Genomic DNA, 20,358 nt, shown 5'->3' with positions numbered 1-20,358 from the left:
CAGAGACATAATTCATGTAGCGACAGCAGAGATGTATCGAGCTGCCAAAACGCGATAAACGCGACGTAAAAAATTATTTATCAGGCATAAATGAAGTCTGAAAATCAACGGGATCTTCGTGTCCAACGGCGATTGTTACGTTCGTGATGATCGGATCTACTTCTCACATCATGAATTATTCATTTCCTGATTAATGGTTTTTAATTCGATCTGATTATCGTACGAGTAGCTTTCAAACTAGTAGTTGAAACCCAAATCGTATCGTCGATTGAGAACCAGATTAGGCCGCTACCTTACCGATAAAAGTTCCACACGCTTCTGCATCGCGTAGGAGATAGCAGCACTCTACTCGCGTTCTTACAACCAATTATTAAATCCATTGCGTGGCTTGTCATCTTGTCAGCAGCGATAAGAGGAGAATTAAAGGGAAGGAAATGAATATATCTGATTTAAAACTATAAAAGAAAGATCTGTATACATTACCTGATAACGAATAGAACCGAGATAATTCTAATTTGTTGGACTTTTAAATTAGATAATGCGATAAGCGACGAAGATCGTAAAAACCGGAGAAACCAAAACGCTTTTAAAATCATGGAATTTATTTTACAATCGTATTTTATACTGATGTATTTGACTTGAATTGTGAGATAATTTAATGCGCTTCGAAGGATCTTAATCTTGGAGCACCAATTTAATGAAGTAATATTAATCTCAGCAGTTTGCATATACGATCTCAATAATTTCATGAATAATTACAACATCATTATTTGTGATTATTCGTAAGTTACATTAATAACGTATTGCGATACGGATTACTCCAGCAGGATTTAATGCCACTGACTTATAAGGTAATTATGATGTTTCTTGTTATTTTATAATGGAGTAATTTGCGTATCTAATTTTTACTGTGAAACTTGTACTTTATTTTAAAATTTAATTACTTCGGAATTTTCACTCTGTAATAACAATGAGTTATACAAACATAACTAAAAATAAAATCATGGTATGTAATTTTATTGGCAGGCACCTAGAAATTAAAAGTCAAATCGAAAGCTATGATTATTTTCGACTTAAAAGCTTTCTTTTCTCTGGGAGCTTGAATTAGTAATTGACTTTCGAAGCTCAGGATCACAGAACAAGTCATAGAACAATATTTACATTTTTACATTTGATTTAATTATTATAAACTGTAAAATTAATCATTTCTTATGTATATGTATAACTTTTGTGTAAAAATTAGTATTATTATATATATTTATTTTTTTTTGTTTATTATTCTATATTAAGCACAATTTAAAGTCATTATATCTCTCAGATACATCGTAACCTATGATCTATGAGAGAGTTAACTGTGATTTTATCATGCTTCAATGCCTTCATTCGCTTTTATATTTTTGTAACATTATATCTCATTACTTAATATATTAGCATAATAATAATATATTAGTACAACGTGAGTTACACATTTAATATATTGTTTTATCACGTATCTTATTTATCATCAGAGTTGGAAGTTTTAATCACTGGTATAAATCCATACGGGGGTGTACAACCTCTAGTACTATCTTCTCCACTTCTATTCGACGATCCTTTTCTTCTTCTCACTGGTTTAGGCGAATTATCACATTTTATAATAAACTTCAGTTCAGCCATTAGTTCTTCTTTAAAGGAAACCTGAAGTACATTTATCTAATTTAGTAAAATCGATCAATAATCGAATCAAATTGATTTTATTGTACTTACGTCTTCGCGTAAGGATGTACAACCAACTTCCCAGAGTAACTCGAATACAGTATAAAAGAAGGAGGCAGCAACACCTACAGTCAATACTAGGAATACGCCACCCACATTGTCGAGATCCAGTTCCTCCGCGGCACTCTGACCACCGTCTTCCTACGTATCATTCGCATATCATTATATAAAATTCATACCTTTACGCATAATTTATTTCTCGACTTCGTTCTTATCTCGTTTTATTGAAACATTTATCTATACGTACTCGACATGTTCCACCCCCACGTTTCTGCGTCCACCATTTTTTCTTCAATTCTGTTATCAAACCGCTTTGTTGCATCTTTAATACGGCAGTGTTTAATGGATGACGATATGGCGATCCTATGAATCAGTATACAAATTTCATTCATATATAAATAATATTCCTGGCGGTAATTCAATTATGTATTGTGATTGACGCAGACGAATTAGTATATATATATATATATATCATTAATTGCAAACAATTTTAGACATTAATTTCTAGAAACTTGTAGGAACAGCAAAACAGTACAAATATTCTATTCAAACTAAATCGAAACAGTCACACAGTTTTCATTATAAAATACAATTGTAATCATCATTTGAACTCAAAATTAATTTATATTCAATTTTCAATCGTCGTAGCCTTGCAAACAAATTAATATGCCAAATAACATTTGTATGACTATCACATTCAAACCAAATTCAATTATATTTAATAATCAATAATTAATAATCAAATATACTTGAATAAATTAATAACTTAACTAAAGTTGTAATATAACCGGTGAATGAAATTTATCTATTCCTAACTATTTGTAAAATAGTATTGTTGTGTGATTACTGAAGTCGTTAGGTTTGACTGTATTATTTAACAAGTCGTAAGTGTCATTTAAGATCTTACCCTTTTTCATAGCAATCCCATAACCCTTTGCATCAAGGAGTCCACCGATCTGAGTCACGTTGCAGTACCTTTCAGTGATGTATTCTATTGAGCTGGATTCCATTAGAAACGCGTAATCTTCTCTAAGCACCTTTGTCAACCCAGCATCATTGTTAGAAGGCAATACCTCTGCAGCGTTCTGCTGCATGTATAGGTACATCTCCTTGTACGTTGAGTAGTTGGAATCCTTGGAATGCATAATTCTTATAAAAATCTGAGTTAAAATGAACAACTGCAAATGTCATTTGCCTAACGCTTGTTTTTGTTTCGATCGGTTAGTGAGCGGTTTAATAGAGATAGAGAAATTAATGTTACATTTCCCGGTAATCTGTCATTCAGAGTAATTTACGTGAACAATAAGGAAATCAATATGTTATATTGAGTTTTCAGTTATGAAAATTATTTATGAAAATTATATTAATTATTAATGATCTTTCGTATTATCAGTCTGCTAAAAGAGTGACATGCTATAAAATAAATTCTTCAAGAGAAATTATTTATTATTCTTTCCTATATTATAAAAATTTAAGGAAAGTAAATTTTCTAGAAAATCGGTTTGAAGTAGAAAATTTATTATGAGGTTACTCGATTATTTAACAGGGAAAAAGCTATTTTGCATGATATAGCTAGTTATCTTTGAATTTTTATTTGGAGTAAAATACTATTTATATGTATTCCTTACTATTAAAATCAGTTTTGTTAATTATAATATAATTTGATTCTGTAATTACGGAACTCACATCCTAGCAAATATATATAGTTTATTTTTGCAGTCAATCTTTGCAGACATCTCTAATAGATAGTTTTCTTTTTAAATACAATATATCACTCTTTCAGAAAACTGTTAATATCAATAGAGGTCTATAAATTAATTTCGATCTAAATGTAAATAATATTACAGGGGAGTACTGTATTAATTTCACTCGGTTCTATATTATCTACTTAAACATTGCATCGAACGGGATTAAAATATTTGTGATATCACAGCGTGGTTTTAATGAACAGGATTTGTACGTTTTACAATAAATAGGCAAGATATTGCAACTATTATATTTAAGGCACTATAACTGACAGAATTTATAAAATATTTCTTCATCTTATCAACTCATACTCTACTGTTGGATACACATTAAATGAGGAATTTCTGGAATGATTCGTTAACAATACAAGTTTACAGAGAGACAGTTAATGATCGTTAAATGAAGCATCTGGATCAAATCAGGCAGTAAAATTGATCAGGACGTAAACATCTCTTACATTTGAAAGAAGTACATCGGTAGCCTGTAATCATACTGTAAAATTCGTTGCTACTGACAACCGTTTCATCAATTTTTACTGTTTTTCACGTTACGTTATCAGATATAAAAAAATGTTACGTATTCAGTTGGACACTTACTTGGAAGAACAAGTACGTAGATCCTCCTGTTTTAGCACCGTATTTAATTGTCTTTTTCCTTGCTAATTCTTCGACGTTTGAGAAGGGTGATACTATTGTCTCTACGGTTAAGAACGCAGCTAAATTGGCAGTATAGCAATTGGCGATGATCAAACAGAAGAACCACCATGAAGTGGCCATCATTCTTGTCGAAAATCCTCTGTGCGATTGTAGAAATTTTACATTAATATCGTAGAAATGTGTGTTGATTGTGTGCAAGCTTTCATTAATTAAATATAAAATGATAAAAACTGTGTTTAATAAAAAAGAAGAGAAAGAAATGGTAAAATAATAATTCCAACGATAAATATTATCTTAATATTACTAACATTTTGTTTGATATAATACAAGAACAAAAAGGAAAATATTAAAGAATAAAAGAATAATATAATATACGAATATAAGAATAAAAAAATATTAAAAATTTCGAAAATACCACTCACATGGGTGCAATCTCGGAACCCTGCTGCATAAGACTACCAATGGTAAACCATAAAGAATTTTTAAAAGTAAACTGATTCTCAAGCACCTCTGGTTCCTCGATGCAAGGATATGGATTATTCCACTCTGCAGGGCATATCCTACCGATAATGAATAGTACCACAGACACGAATATATAAGCTCCGATTAAATACCACCAAACTCCGGTCGAAAATGGCGATAAGAAGGAAAACAAACTGGGCGGCGTCTTCGTTGGTTTTCGGTACAGAATACTTATTCCTGTAGGAACAAATGAAACCAGAATTACATTAAATATCTATACGTACAGGTATTAATGACATCTTCTAGGCTGTGGATACCAATTGATTAACTGCATCAAGGTTAATCATTTTTTTTATAAAGAATGAGTCATAATTATTATGATAATAAGATAAAACAATTTTTAAGAAAAGAAACTGATTAATTTGCCCTGTGATAGGCTGATTTAATATCTTTTTGCTGGAATAGAATAACAAATACTCTGATGTCAGTTTTGTAGTGGAGTTTTGATTATACGAATCTCGTTTAATCGAAATTCCATATTATCCAAAATACCTTGAACTTTACCTATATCTTCGTTCCTTTTGAAAGTTTAACATAAAGAGTACAAAATTGTTAATAGTCAGATATAATTAAGGCAGTTAATCAAACTTTCAATCAATTAAGTTCATTAAATTTAAATATATGTACAATATTACATTATCAAAATGTTTTTTACTTTAACTTTAAATGTTTTTAACTTTATTGCACAACTTATTAGCGGCTTTATCGACCCTTTGGTATTACTCGAGTTTTCGATTATCCGAGATAGGTTCGGTACACATTGAGACTGTACTGTATTTCATAATAAAGAAATAGTAAGTAATGAAAATAAAGAAATACAGTTTGATTTTTACAAATTACCTACGAATTCAACCTTCAGTTTCAAAATTCACAATTTCTTGGACGCGTTATTAATATTCGATTTGGCGTAAATAATGTAAAAATGGCATAAAATGGCATAATTAATCACAAACACTAAAAGGAATTTTGGAAGCTATTTTTCATGATTTTCTAGTTTTCAATTTACGGAATCGATCAATACGGACTCTAAATACTTCAAATATTTTAAAACGTTTCACATAAATTTCGCATGATCTCAAAGATATACCTAAATTCATAAAAGGCATCGTAAAGTCCACCGCCCCTTCTCTCTCTGCAGTTATAGTTAAGTCTGTAATTGCCAGATCAGCTTCCTGCAACACGATTTTAACGGACATCATATTTTAACTTTGCTTTCATTTCATTTAACAATACTATCCGTTTTTATTTAAACGTTACTAACACCGGCGATTATTTTCCCAAGCATTCCCGTCCATTTGTTCAACTTCTTAGAGTATGATCCATACACGTTGTCTCTTTGAACCTCGAACGTGTAATTGAAACCCAACATTTTGCTCAATTCTTGAATAATATCGATGCCGAACCCTTCATAGCGATCATTTCCTGTCATCATATCGGCCGATTGTTTTAACATACCATAGGGATGATTCTGTAAGAATGAAAGATTATATTTATGAGCGATAAAAGAGACATTTAAAGTAAACATATATTGTATCGTTTCTCATTCGAAGCATATTAATTTTCATGATATAAGATTATTTCTTGATATTAATAATTTTATATTTTAATTAAAGGTTTATTATTTCTCATTCAAAGCATAATAAAAGGACTGTATATTAATTCCTTTGTACGATGTTGCATTATTCAGTAATATAAATAATTTTCCATTTCAATTAATGATCTGTTATTTGTCTTATTTTCAAACCAAAGGATATTAAAAGTATTATGAATTATTGCCTTCGCGTGATTTTAGGTTTTTGTATAATTTCGTTAATTTCTGATTATAATTAAAAATCTATTACTTCTATTATATCCGTCATGTCCAATTTGGAAGATATTAAAAATTATTTCTCTCGTCTCAATAGATATACATATCTTAAAAATTGTTTCTCTTATGATATTCGACAATTTTATAATAGCGATAATTTCGCATTTCGATCAAAGATCCCATGTATAAGATTCAAAAACGTAATTTTATGTTTTTACACACGATAGCAATTAGGATGAGGAACGTTTTGTTCTGCAAGCTCAACTCTTCTTCAGATTTCTGAGGACGAGCTTCCAATAGCCATTCCACGTCATTCGTACTGTTCCATATTCCGATTTTCTTTAGTCCGTTTTCCGTCACTCTCACTATATCCAGCTGGAAATTACTACGAAATCCAGCGGTGTCGAATTTGATCAAACCAGTCAGACCTTCCATTTCGCTCTGAAATGAATCCATGATAATTTCAAATGTGAAATTTCGTACTGGATATAGGCACATCGTTGGTTAACAGTAATTAAATATTTATTTTATCGGTGCAATGAACTTACGACTCGCATAAAATTATTTAGACTAAATCCGTGCTCCCAGCTCACGGCACCATCGCAAGGTAGTGTTTTTACAGTGGCTTTAATGGTGTCTCTCAAGCGTTTGAAAGCTCTGGCGAAAAGCTGTACAGCATCGTACATGAGTGCGGGTTCAACGCGCAGTTTGCTAGGATCGTCCAAACCCCATTCGTATTTATGCATCTCCACAACGCTCGTTACGAGTGGACTTTCGGGATCGATTAAACGTACCCCGGTGAAATTCACTCCTGAGTATTGGTATGGCTCCAAATCGATCGTCTGAAGATCCTGGAAGGAAGTTTAGCCTGTATAATGTATTCATAAATATACGATATCTTTTTATGAAGTCTGTGCAATTTATGTATCAATATTATATAAACTTTGTCTTACTTGTTTGTAAGAAAAGAAATCGTAATTGGTTCTAGTTTCACATTGTGACCTAACAATTAAAGGGTAATTATCTTTAGAAGTAGACTCTTTAAAAGCATATCGTAGTGAGAAATACATGAACGTGAGATTAAATATGTAATATCTAAGTATATAACATTTTATATAACGAAAAAGGTATGTATATAAAAGAGTTCTATATAAAAAAAGCTAAGTTGATCGTAAAATTATTTACGTCACATGATATCTAAGAATATTTTTTGTAATTAGTTGTACAATATATTAGATAAGGAGGAAATTATTTTACCAAGGAAGTTACTATTATTCTGTTCTTCTCCGACATAATTCCCACTTGCTGTGCCTGTTTCAATACCTCTTCCAATATATGAATCGAGCAATCAATAAGAATGTTCTCAATCTCCTCGTCTTTGATCTCCCGCATCACTTTTCTGTAAAATGTAGCCACCTATTAATTTTAATAACTAAGAGGATTTAAATGCGATTTACGAATTTCATTTGAAATATGCACCTGTAACTCGGCCCAGTTCCTAAATTGTATAAAAAGATCGTATGCTCCTTTATATCTAATTGCTCCAACAATCGGTGTGTACGAATCAGACTATCAGTGTCTGCGTACAATATTGCGAAAATCTTCCATTCAAAATCAGTTATGATTTTATTGAAGACCTGTCGGAATATCACCTTCGATTACAACATCGCGCAAAGCTATAGATTCAGCAGTGTCTACTCATTCAACGAGTCAAGTACCGCCAACTGTACTGTAAATATTCTAAAAACTAAGTTTTCAAGGAACTATATTTATTTTCAATAATTGTACTCAACCAAAAATACCTTATCAAAGTGTTCGTAAAATGTACACATAAGTACACTAATCGATACCGAAATGTGAATTCATAAAAATCTATAAAATAAATAATAAATATGGAAGCCGAAAATACGTAATAGGTTCTTGTATTCTACGTACCATAGAAAGAGTTTCTGCGTATGGAAATAAGTTTACTCCTATGCCACGAATTTGAGAGGGTTCCCATCTGCCATAAATATGTGGCACTTCCATGGTATCACACATGCTCTGCACGTGTCCTGAGGTAAATCTATTGTTCGGACCGAAAATGGCAGCCACCCCCTCAGTCATCAATTCGCATACTGAATAATTTAGAAGAAATTCTTGAATTAATGAGCAAATCGAGCTGTATAGTATACTACACAAAAGTCACAAAACACAAACGAAAATCTCTTATTTATTTATACACAAATGAATATGAAGGTACAAAGTTATTTAACGTTGATTTAAATTTGTTTTTAGTTTTTTAAAAGTATTTACTCTGGGAATTATTAATACTTTGTCGAGGAGATATTGATGAATTTGGAATAATTAAAATTTTATGTGATATATATCTCCTCTTTTTTAATATCATATATTTTATACTATTTTAATGCTCCAAATAATTTATTCGATAAAATATTTCTGAAAAATTCGTGAATTGGAAGAAAGCTGCAAATACATAGGATATTTAATCGTATAAAAATATGATTAATTGCCACAGTGACTTTTGCGTAAAAGAGAAAATATATTTCCAATGATAACTGTACCTATTTGCGACACATTGAACGGATCCGTATCAATCTCGTTGGATTTTGCCACGAAAAAAACATTTGGAAATGCATCGCTCTTGTGTCGTTGTTCGTTCACTCTCTTTATAGAAGTTTCGAAGGCGCGTTGAAGGCCATCGTTAGTGTCGAACAATCCTCCTAAAAGAATTATGTGAAGACACGTGTGACTTTGGACGCGGCAGTGTTCTATTAATATTTGCGGAATGTGAGCTGGAAACAGTGACGGCTTCAGTCATGGATTCGAGCGCGAGAAATAACTTGAGGAAACGAGACTCGAGGGTACTAATTTAGTTTAAACTTGAAATAAGATTTATTCTCTAGTTAGAAACATTTCCATGCCCAACTAACTGTTCCGCAAAATCACGCAAGTTTCCTCACCTACGTTAACACTCGCGCCTTTGCAGGATCCCAGAACGCAGGAAAAGATGATCAATGAAAGACACTTGTCCAGCATCTTGTAGTCATTCTTTACAATACGATAGCGACGTGTGCTGCGTTAAAAATGAAACAAGACAATCTTCTTCTAACGATTTGCAAGCAAATATCAATATAATATTTTTATCCTCCTAACTGGTTTATATAAGATCAGAATTGGATAGACGTGTCATTTATAAGCTATACATAAAATAATGTATATAATATAATATATAATACGTATTCTATATTATGTACTCGTGAACATGAAATATTTAGGCAGTTGAATATTTTCGTGAAACATTTTATAACACCATATAATTTTCAATACTTCCTATAAAAATACATTGTCGTACTATATATGCCGAAAAAACAATTCATTTAGGCAATATTTTAATTTGTATTGTATATCATTCGTTCGAAACAATTTAATAGAAACAGAATGGAAAATGGAATTTTAATAGAAACAATCTAAATTAATAAAATCTTGTTCGAGTCAGCAGAAACAATTAAAACAATAAAAATTGCATATTTGTGAAACAGAGGCACGACGTTGTTCTTCGTTTGGGACAACATTGTGGCGATTCAGAGCGAGTTTAAACGATAAACATTCTCAACAAAACAACAGGGATTAACTGAAATCGTCGGCATGAAAGCCTGGTCCATGAAGACGCGATTAGCTTCAAAGACAGCCAGACCAACCGGACTGACGCGAATTTATTTGCAATAAGACCGTGGTACACCCGTTTCAACGGCTGGAGCAGACCGTTGGGATTCGAACGAGCACTTAACTATCCGACGTACTGTAAACCAGCAGGGAAGCGTATACACGCTTGAATTCTCGAGCTCGCGTAAATATTTAGAACCGTCTAAAATCAATCCTCCAATATTCAGCCGGGCTATTTATTTGAAGCTACCAAAGGATCTGTCAGATCCTCCCTCGACGCTCTAAGATCGACTTTCTTCCACGTCTGGGTTTTTCTGCTGGGAAATACAAATTATTGCATACTTGATAACTTTCTTTTCCAAGCTTTAGAATAATAAATATTTGTATAGTATTAGACAAGTAAAACGGTAAAGAAAAAAATGGTATTTTGTGGTGTTCATAAAATGAAGAATTGTAAATCGAAGAGTTCATAGGAATTTTGGACAAAATTTTGGTTAAAGTTAAACTTTAATGTAAAAATCTGTATTATTGGATATTTGATATTCGTGGTACGAGCTTTTCGTTTTAGCGGAATACCTATGGTAAATTGGTGAAAAAACAGAGCTTTTAGAGTTAATGGTAGAGTTAATGGTAATCCTACATATTAATTTACATGTTACATATCGAAAATTACATATTACATTACACACGCACATTTACATATTAATTTCGATTCGAACCGCACCATCGACAAAAACGGGAACATCAGTCGGCATTTGCGACGAGATAATTTTAGCGGAGATGATTTTTGTGTATTTTCTCGTCACAAAACATCGCGACGCGGACGGAACACGCGATGCTATTGCGGAGCGTCATGCTATTGTCACCTTGCCAAATGCATGTGCTCCGTCGCATTCTTTTTTATCCATTCATTCATCGCCATGGTCATTTCGCGTAGCGTCATTGTACGCAAACGTCCACAGAATAATCCGTCAACGCGCGTCACGACGCCCGTTCCGTGTCAATGTGCCATATCCAGCCGGCCGTAATCGCTTGAAAAACACATGAAAATCTTCGAGTGCCGCGTTACGACGCCCGTTATATTTAGACGCCGGGCGTCGTCGTCACTAACGCTTGTCGCTTAAAGCGGTGTGACATAGTTTCCATCGAATCGCCATCAGCTGCAGTTCTCAAGGGAATCGGCCTACACGCTCGATGTCACATATTTTCATAAAATTTCATTTCACGTAATACTCCGTTCCGAAAATTCTTTCGACTTTCTCTTGAGTTCTATTAAAATGTTTTTATAATAATAGCTCAGTGATGGAGAAAGTGATACAAGTGTATCTTTTGTTTTCATATAGAGATAAACCAATAAAGATTTGGCATAGAAATATACTGGCCATACGCTGCGTCAATATAATCACCGGAAACTTGGTTACAAGATTCTAAGTAATTCTACTGACGTAACTATTGCGCTTTCATTCCCAGATGATGAAAAAATATATTATTTTGCTGCAAAATACTGTTTAATTATAAAATTATTATTCAACTCAAGCCAAAGATATCTTTCATAAAAAAATATACAACTCTTAAGAAAGAGTTCCGATATTTTAAATACAGTTGACATATTAAGCGACTTTGTTACTTTTTAAGCTTTCGATATTTGCTAATATACCTCAATAGTTAGAAGCATTCATATCTATTTATTCAGTTTAAATTTGATTCTTACATTCTTTTCAAATCAAATATTTCATCACCCATGCTACATTTCCTTCGCGCCTATTATAAAAAATTGATCTTCCTAAACTATATCCGATCTTTCTGAGAACTTGTGTGTTTCTCCATTAATGGATATTTTTATCTGCCTTAAGCTCAAATCAAAAAGATCCATCCAATGTACGAATACAATAATGTACAATAACTCTACGTACTTAGATGGTATCAAATACTTCTGAAACATTGTTAAAGGAGCGAAATTATCGAGTTATCGGCGTCGTTATTGCATTACTGTTATGTTGAGCACATGTGTATGCCATCAAAGTAAATTGGAAAAGTGAATTAAAAAGTTATTGAATCGAAGACACGCTACATGGAAGCATGGTACGCTGTACGTTATATTCTCGAACGAAAGTTAAAGCAGAAGAGGTCAGAGGTTAAACGGGAAGGACAATGTGGCTGTCCATATAACGAGCGTGACAGGAAAAGGAAACTCACCTGAAATTATGATTACACACGGCTGGTTACCTGGAACACAAGTTTGATATACGTGCTTTTCAGAACGAAACTCACGGCATGCACTCTAATTCCGAACGCCGGTTCCTACCAGCCATTTCACTGCGCACACGCGGACTCCCTTCCAAGCCACTTGGATTTAGTTTGTGTATTTCACTCTAATATGGCGGGCATCTAGAGCTCGAACTTAATTTATTGTTAGACACAACGCTGCCATTTTCTCAAGTGGGTATCTTTTGGACAGAAGTGTTGCAGTTTTGTTTCTTCCACGCAACATGCTGCATAAACGCAATTATTAACTAAGTAAATGGTCTTCAATTTTGACGCATTATTTATTTTCTGCGAAGACATTATTGAAATTGTGTTTCTATTATTAATAATAAAATAATATATTATTATAATAAAAGTTATAACGATGTGGTTACGCGCAAGCCTCTTTTCATGGGAATTCTGCGTTTAGCCATTTAGTGTTAGAAAGTTTGCGAAAGGTACTAGTAAGACAAAAAAGTTTGTGACATTGGCCGAGTCGTCTAGTTACGAGTGGATTCCTGAGAATAGAAGATCTACTTGGATTTAAAGAACGCTTTAACTTCGCTTAAAAACCATAAAAAATACTTCAAAATCCTGTTCGAATTTAGATTTTTAATTACCGATGTAAGAATATATAATTTTAAAGGAATACTTTTAGAAAAGGAAGACAAATTTCTTTCTTTAGCGAGGCAGATTTTATATTAGGTGAGAGATTGATTGTGATTATTAATACGTACATCGCACAACAGGTATTTCAGAATTTTTATTATGTTCGAGACAGTCTATTCCACTTAGTCGAAATTACGTTTACACGTTGATATCACATTAACGTTGTTTCTTCGACGGAAACGGAGCTCTAGAGTGAAAAAGTTAAAGAATTTTCTGACGACGACACCATAGTAAACAGTGTATAGCGAGATGTAGTTAAATTCACCGTAAAAATAAACTGGTACGTGACGCGAACGCGACGTAACGACGAGACAAACTGCTGTTACTTTTGATAGCGTGTTCGGCTTCTTCCGGAAAAAGTGTCTTTTCAGGCAGAACACGGTTTCTACAGCGGCTTTCTTCAAACGATAAAATGGCACAAAATCCTTTTTATATCCGCACTGTGGATGGCAATTCGACGAAGTGACTCGATACTTTTAGATCAGAAATCTCGAGCATTTTTTATATGGAAACGTCGAACGTTTGTCTGTTATCTTTTAAAATAGAATGGATTGGATTACGATTTTTAATTAAGGACATTCATAAGATGTAATATTTAATGTAATGAATATTATATACCTTGAATCGTTATGGATATGGAAAATTTCAAATGGTTTCCTTAATAATGAAACTACCGAGATTAAAAGATTAAAATGATTCTCTTTTGAAAGAATTAAAACGATACGTGATCTCGTTATTTCTTGTTTTTTATTTTTCCAATTTAAAGTACCTATATTTAATCCTTTCTTCCAGAGTCTCCAATAACTTTCTTTCTATCTGGAACAATAGAACTAGAAAAAGTTACTCTATGGAGTTTATTATCTTATCTAAAGAGATTCACAACCTCATTTACTTCCTTAATCTATTTCTCTCATTCTTCTCTCGCCCTAATTTTCAAGACAATTAATCAACCCCAGAATGTACGCAGCAAAACGTTTAAAAACGAACTTTCGAACGAAGAACATCAAGAAAAAGATGACTGATTAATTGTACAAAAGGCAGAGATACGCAGCGAGCGAGCCAGGATAAGAAGACATAAACCGAAGAAAAGAGAGAAAGAAGGTACAACCGGCGGAGAGATAGCAAAGTAAATTAAATAGCTCCGTTAGCGTCCTAGGGAGCAAAGAGAAGGTAAAAGCCATGGAACTTGGATACATTAGTGAATTAGTTACGTTAGCGGTTTGGGATTTAGTTCTCTAATCAAAAGAACGAAGAGTGAAGGCTGTGGCAATTGATGTAAAAGTACAACTTCTCGGGGACCAATTACGTGGTAAAGTAGAACTTCTCCGACGTAATCAACGAGAGGATTATGGCGTGAATTAAGTACATTATGCGTGGAATAATTTTCTCAATTGGAACCGGAGGAACCTGACACCAGACAATCGATCACAGGATGCACTAAACGAATGTTTGAATAACCTTACGAAGGAGAATCTTTCGACTATACCATCAGTGAAATTTTAAAGGCAAATGGAGATATCGTGGAATTAAATCGCTGATAATGATGTGAATTTTTTAAATTTAAAGAAGAATGTGTTTTAATTAATCATATAGCACAAATTTCAGTAGTTTTTATGACTGATGAATCTTTCGTTTTGTACATATATCTTATATTATAAATTATTAATTAGTTTTAATGTTGCAGAAGTTAAACAATTAATGTTGATAGAATCAATCAGTGTTTGACATTTTTTATTGTCTATATGAATTAAGATCTCAATAAAAAAATTCTTCTGAAAAGTTGCAAAAGGTCGTGCGTACGAAGTTCATTCTTCTAGGTTCTCTAAATGATAAATAAATCACACCTGATAGACAAAGTAATAAACAAAACACGCTCACTGAGAATTTACAGACGATGAGTTTTATTCACGTTTAATATGATGCTCGTAGTACACTTTATGTAAGAAGTATAATCAATTGGCTTTTAAATTCGGTACGATGCGAACGCAATGTACGCGATACAGATAATATTTACAAGTACGTGTATAATTCACGATTTATTCGCATGTATGTGCTCGTGTGAGAATATGTCGTCCATGCGGGTTTGTATCGCACCTTTTGTACGTATTTTAAAAACGATTCGATTTGGTATACACACATCGATGGATGAACGAGTCGATGATAAAAAAAAAGAACAAGAAAGAGAAATAGAAATAAAAAGTCGCGATTGTCGCATATATACGTCGTTGCATAAAAAATGGTGCATGGCGGTGAGGCGGAAATATTATCAACGCCCAAATTTCGCCATTAATCTCATTCCACTGATCTATCTGCATCCGGAAATTGATCATTCCAGAGAGGCTAAGCCAGCATCCGTGCATGTACGATATTCGCGCGTGTTTACGCCTTAGGAGAGACGGAAGACGGAAATTAATACTGCTCAGTCCAGGGCGTTCATGAACGGCGATGTACCAGCTGCAAACAGGCTTTCCATTAACTCTGTTAACCAGTTTAATCCGTGGAATCGTTGGACGCTTAAGAAAGGAACATTGCAATGCCGCGACCGGCTACTGAAATCTGTCTCGGTCTGAAGGAGATTTAATTGAATTTTCAGTCGAGTTAATTTTTTGAAAGATTATTCGAATTTGCCAGGTCTAAAATCAAATAAATGCGACATGTTCTAAAGGAAATTTAATATTTGATATTATAACGAATTCACGAGGTATGAAACGTTTAGAAAGTATTGTGAGATTTAAAGAGGATTTAAGAATTACTTATATATATGTGATACTTCGTACTGCGTTTAATAATTCAATTAATAATTGAATACTTAGTTGAGATAGCTTTTTGAAGAATAATTTGAAATCTAAATTCAGATTGCTATAAAATGTACAAAGTATGTTGAGAATATTTATTTAAAAGTATTGTATTCAGATTTTATTATTTTATCAGCAGCTCTGACCTATTCTTTTTGTAATATGTGTAATAACTTTCAATTAATACATCTGCCCTAGGTTTCAAAGGATTAATGCCGTATATGATTGAATCAATAAATTCCGAAGTCAGATACAGATAGATCAATGAAATCCTGCAATACATGATAACGAGGTCGAGAAATTCGTTAGCGAAACAACGAGTCGGAATATATCGTCGATTTGCTAGAGGAGTGACGCATCTAAAAAATTTACGCTTTTTCAAAATCCAGGGTATAAGCTGCATAAGAAAAAAACCTTTCCGTTGTTAAATAATTAGTAATTTTCTATTTCAAATAAAATTTGCTAAAAATTTGCATTCCTTAATCGTGTCACTTTCCTAGCATATCTAGAATATAACATAAAAATGTAAAATCGCTTATTCTATCTACACTCGATAAAACATCTACATACAACGTTTGCACCAATGGACACGTTATCTTACAGCATCGAAATGATACTTAAACGAAGACATACTTTTAGAAGTCGTATGAACAGATTTTTCCCCATGAACGTTCTATGATACAATGCCATAGAATAGATACGTTTAGTTTAGTTCGTAATCTTAACGATGATTATGATTATGTACACTAAACGAATGTATCCAAACGTCACCGAACAGACAGAGACAGAATTTGTACAGTGTTAATTATCTTGTGATATTTTTCTCAAGTGATCACGAATGTTTATACTTTCTTTAAAAATGAGCGACATAGTCCATAATAATGAAGTGAATTGGATTCAATGACGTTTTCCTTCGCTGTTCAAGTAACGTTTTATATGCATCAATTACAAAATCCACAGTTTTTGTTCTTTCTCTCTTTTTTCGATCGTTCTTGACATGCATACGTTCTTCAAAAAGTTTGTCATTTGTATTATAGCATATCGTGCGGAAGACATCGCATATTTGATCATTTAATTTCAATGTTTAATTAAGTTATGTGGGAGTGAGTTTATAAATTACTTTCTAATATATTCGAGAAATATACGGGCGTGGGCAATAATTATTGCCGTTTCCTGTATCCGCTACTCGTTTCTGATATTAGTCTATTGAAATTAAATACATTCAAGGTTTCAAAGCATTTTAACAAAACTGATAAAATATGGAAATACCATTACAGGATTACATTATTTCACTCTACTATGAGTTCAAACTGGAATGAAAAGTTATAAATAACCAATTTTAAACGACCAATTTTGTTCAAAAATTATTACATCGTTGACAATTATTCATGAACACATTCAATTATAATTTTAACAAAATTAATCGAATCGAATCCCTATTTCTTACTGCGCCATATGTATATGAAGCTTACAAATATGAAAAATATGATGTGATACATTTTCCGTTGTGTAGAAAGAACAATTTTAAAAAGTAGTCCCGGATTAAAACTGTGTTTGTATTTGATTTTAGGATTACATATGTGTTTCCATCGCGCTCTACGACGTTAATAAAAATCTAAAAATATTATTTGTGTAGAATAGTATCGATTAAGCTAAAGTTACATAACAACAAAGCTAATATTTTTCGTCACGTAATAAGTATCGCCGGTTCTGCAATTAATATTTCATATTAAAATACATCTTTTTACCCACAAAGTTTCATAAAAGTCGGAAAATTAACAAAAATGGACTTATCATATATTTTTCATGTGGTCTTCATACACATATAAAATCGCAGAGACAGCGACAATTAAGGATTAGAATTTCGCGGCGACAACTCACGCCGTGGCCGCTTAGGCTGGGTTTCGTTTCACAACGGCCACCTTCTTTTGCCACGAGTGGCGCAACGAAAGACAAAGGATCTCGAGACTACTCGTTAATCTTTCCGCTCAAACAGCGTGCGTCGTTGTCTTCCGCACGGCACGATAAATTCCAGTGAGCTCCAATTAACGACTGAATGACTGTACACTGTACACTGTATAAAGTGCTAGTCGAAGTACTGCCATGTTCGTTCGTTCGCGTCACTTGTAAAGACAAAGAACGAAAAAATTGAAGAAAAAAAAAAGAAAGAAAGAACCAGACTTATACACATACACACATAGAAAGAGAGAAAGAGAGAGAGAGAGAGAGAGGGATAAAGCAACTGGAGAAGGTGGATGGTTTCCATCTCGCGCTAAACTTTTAGTTCGCGCCTCGTTGCTTCTCTCGTCGTATCTCTCGTTCGTCGATTGCCTTCATAGTTCATCGAGTCGCGAGTTCGATTAGTCCCGTGCACGTTCCTCTTCTCCCTTCGACGATGATTCAGTCTCGTAGCTTCAGGTCAAAGGCGCTTTCCCCACGAAGTGTCTGTACTTGTTGCATACCGGATACCTGCCCTCCTCGGACACGATCGATAGGTTCGATCGCTGCCTCTCGCGACTACACAGTGTCTTCTTCACGGACTTTTTTGTCCCGTTCCCGCAATCCAGCGCGTAACGCAATTCGCTCGCCATCTCCGAGCACATGGACTTCTGGAAAGTTCCAGTAAACATCCGCTGCATCCCTTTAATCGTGCTCTCTTCGCGATATGCGAAGCTTCGTCAGCCAAGTGCGATGACGCGTGTACGTACAGTATAATATGCACAATGTTTCGCAATGTGTGCGTGGAAATATTTTAATCTGGTTTTGATATAGTCGAGATACGAAGTTTTATTGGCGCAATAACTTTTTATCGGTATGCTGTTCTAGAGCGATTGCGGGTTGCTAGTATGTAGTTCCTTCGTGATGGGGACTGTTAGAAGCAGAGTGCGAGAAGTTGGCAAAGAATATGTTCAAGGGAATATTTTTAAATGTACATGATTTTGTTTATAGTAGGTTCTTTTTTTTGGAGATAGCATATTTTATTGGAATAAATAACTACAAACTTTGAACAAAACTAGCTTCTTCATAATTATAGTAGTTAAAAACGTGGCATTTCAATTTCAATTGGTATCGTTATGTTACAGATAATCGTAATAATTCGCGATAAATTTAATTTTAATTTAGATTCTATATCTCACACGTTAAATACATTTACTATCATGTGCTACTTTAATATTAAGGTACTACAAATTCGGTTAGAAAATGTATACGTGGGAAGAATATGATTAACCAGAATTGTCGAGAATTGTGCTTTTGATGTTTATGCGAGGACCGTAAGAGGATCACCACATTTGTTATTTAAAACAGGATAAAACACGAAACAAATTAAAATAAAGTACATTCTCAAAAAACAAATTAACTTAACCAAAACTCCTATAGGTTGTTTGTATTTCAACAATACCAATTGAAAATTCGAAGTTCAGTAACTTATGAGGAGTACTTGTAAGTAAACAAGTTTACAGACTCTACGATAAGATAGGACTTCTAACCCAGACATCTTACAAAGGACTATAAAGTATATCGCTTCCTTAAGATTTTTGGGTTCATGGGACACTCTGCGATCCAATGATATTAACTGAAGTAGTTACAAGAATGAGTAAATAAGTTTAAAGACTCTGCAGTAGAATAGAAACTTTGAGTTAGACATCTTGATGAGGACATTAAACATATTGCTCTTTTAAAATTGTTGGGTTTATGCGACGCGTCATGGCACGAAGCTGACTTTCTCGAGATAAACAATTTTGTTGGATATATGCATGCAACCTTAATTAATAATCAATTATTTCATAGAAGCTGTGAGTAAGTGAAGGAAAAAATACAAGGAATCAAGCACACATAGTAAATCAGTTTGTGTCTTATAATTATTCGTGCGATGTTCAACAAATAATTTATAACAATCTGCTTTGTTTTTAATAAATTTTCATATGAAACGGTATCCACAAGCTGTAAATAAGGAAAATAAAGTATTAATAAAAAATTCAATTCGCAAAGGAGAAGAACATAAAACTAAGAATATTACTCACACCATACTGCGTTACAAGAATTATATTTTTGTTTTACCCTGTTTAATTAATAACAAGAAAATAACAATGATGAAAATGGAAACAATTTTTCAATACATTTATTTTAATTTCTTGTAAACTTTTCTATATATATATATGTATATATATTTATCTAACAAATAAAACAATGTTTAAACTTTGAAAAACCCAACAGATGAATAAACCGAAGGATTCTTGTAAATATTTCCTTCCTCCGTAAAAGTTCGTTTAATAATTCCATTTCCAACATTGCGGTATACCGAACGACAAAAAAAGTCGGCCGTTCGGAAAGAAATATCTCATGCTCTACGGTCTGTCAATCGACAAGTGCTATGATACAACGAGTAGCAGATACATAGTAGAAAAGAAAAGTTGCTCACCTCCTGCGTATCCATGGCGGGAGAGAAAGAGAGGCAAGAAACATTGCGACACAACTAACAATGTCATACTAAACTGTC

At 33.4% G+C, this 20,358-nt stretch overlaps 3 protein-coding genes across 4 annotated transcripts in view; 1 reads left to right on the top strand and 2 right to left on the bottom strand.

The window, feature by feature from the left end:
* Positions 1–20,358, top strand: part of LOC132910483 (uncharacterized) — a 177,541-nt gene that overhangs the window by 8,421 nt on the left and 148,762 nt on the right. The window lies entirely within an intron of this gene.
* LOC132910480 (glutamate receptor ionotropic, kainate 2-like) lies at positions 1,462–12,725 on the bottom strand. 2 transcript variants are annotated; one of them, XM_060966214.1, is made up of 16 exons: positions 12,349–12,725; positions 9,450–9,562; positions 9,051–9,209; positions 8,422–8,603; positions 7,966–8,123; positions 7,744–7,885; positions 7,035–7,337; positions 6,709–6,927; positions 5,941–6,147; positions 5,767–5,851; positions 4,580–4,856; positions 4,098–4,296; positions 2,663–2,888; positions 2,003–2,118; positions 1,747–1,896; positions 1,462–1,677 (listed from the first exon to the last, which is right to left on the bottom strand). In XM_060966214.1, exons 2-16 carry the CDS (start codon positions 9,523–9,525, stop codon positions 1,495–1,497), a joined length of 2,682 nt encoding a protein of 893 aa, XP_060822197.1. In that variant the 5' UTR covers positions 9,526–9,562; positions 12,349–12,725; the 3' UTR covers positions 1,462–1,494. The 2 variants fall into 2 exon arrangements, with proteins under 2 accessions (XP_060822197.1, XP_060822198.1); XM_060966215.1 differs by lacking the exon at positions 12,349–12,725 and adding an exon at positions 10,846–11,624.
* Positions 14,944–20,358, bottom strand: part of LOC132910485 (glutamate receptor ionotropic, kainate 2) — a 204,770-nt gene continuing 199,355 nt past the window's right edge. Inside the window, exon 17 of the mRNA XM_060966221.1 lies at positions 14,944–18,469. Within this exon, the coding sequence (XP_060822204.1) occupies positions 18,275–18,469 (195 nt within the window). The 3' untranslated portion in view covers positions 14,944–18,274. The remainder of the gene's footprint in view (positions 18,470–20,358) is intronic.

This window comes from Bombus pascuorum, chromosome 9, assembly GCF_905332965.1.
Source record: "Bombus pascuorum chromosome 9, iyBomPasc1.1, whole genome shotgun sequence".
In the NCBI taxonomy this organism is placed as follows: Eukaryota; Metazoa; Arthropoda; class Insecta; order Hymenoptera; family Apidae; genus Bombus; species Bombus pascuorum.
This window is presented reverse-complemented; position numbering and strand designations above follow the sequence as displayed.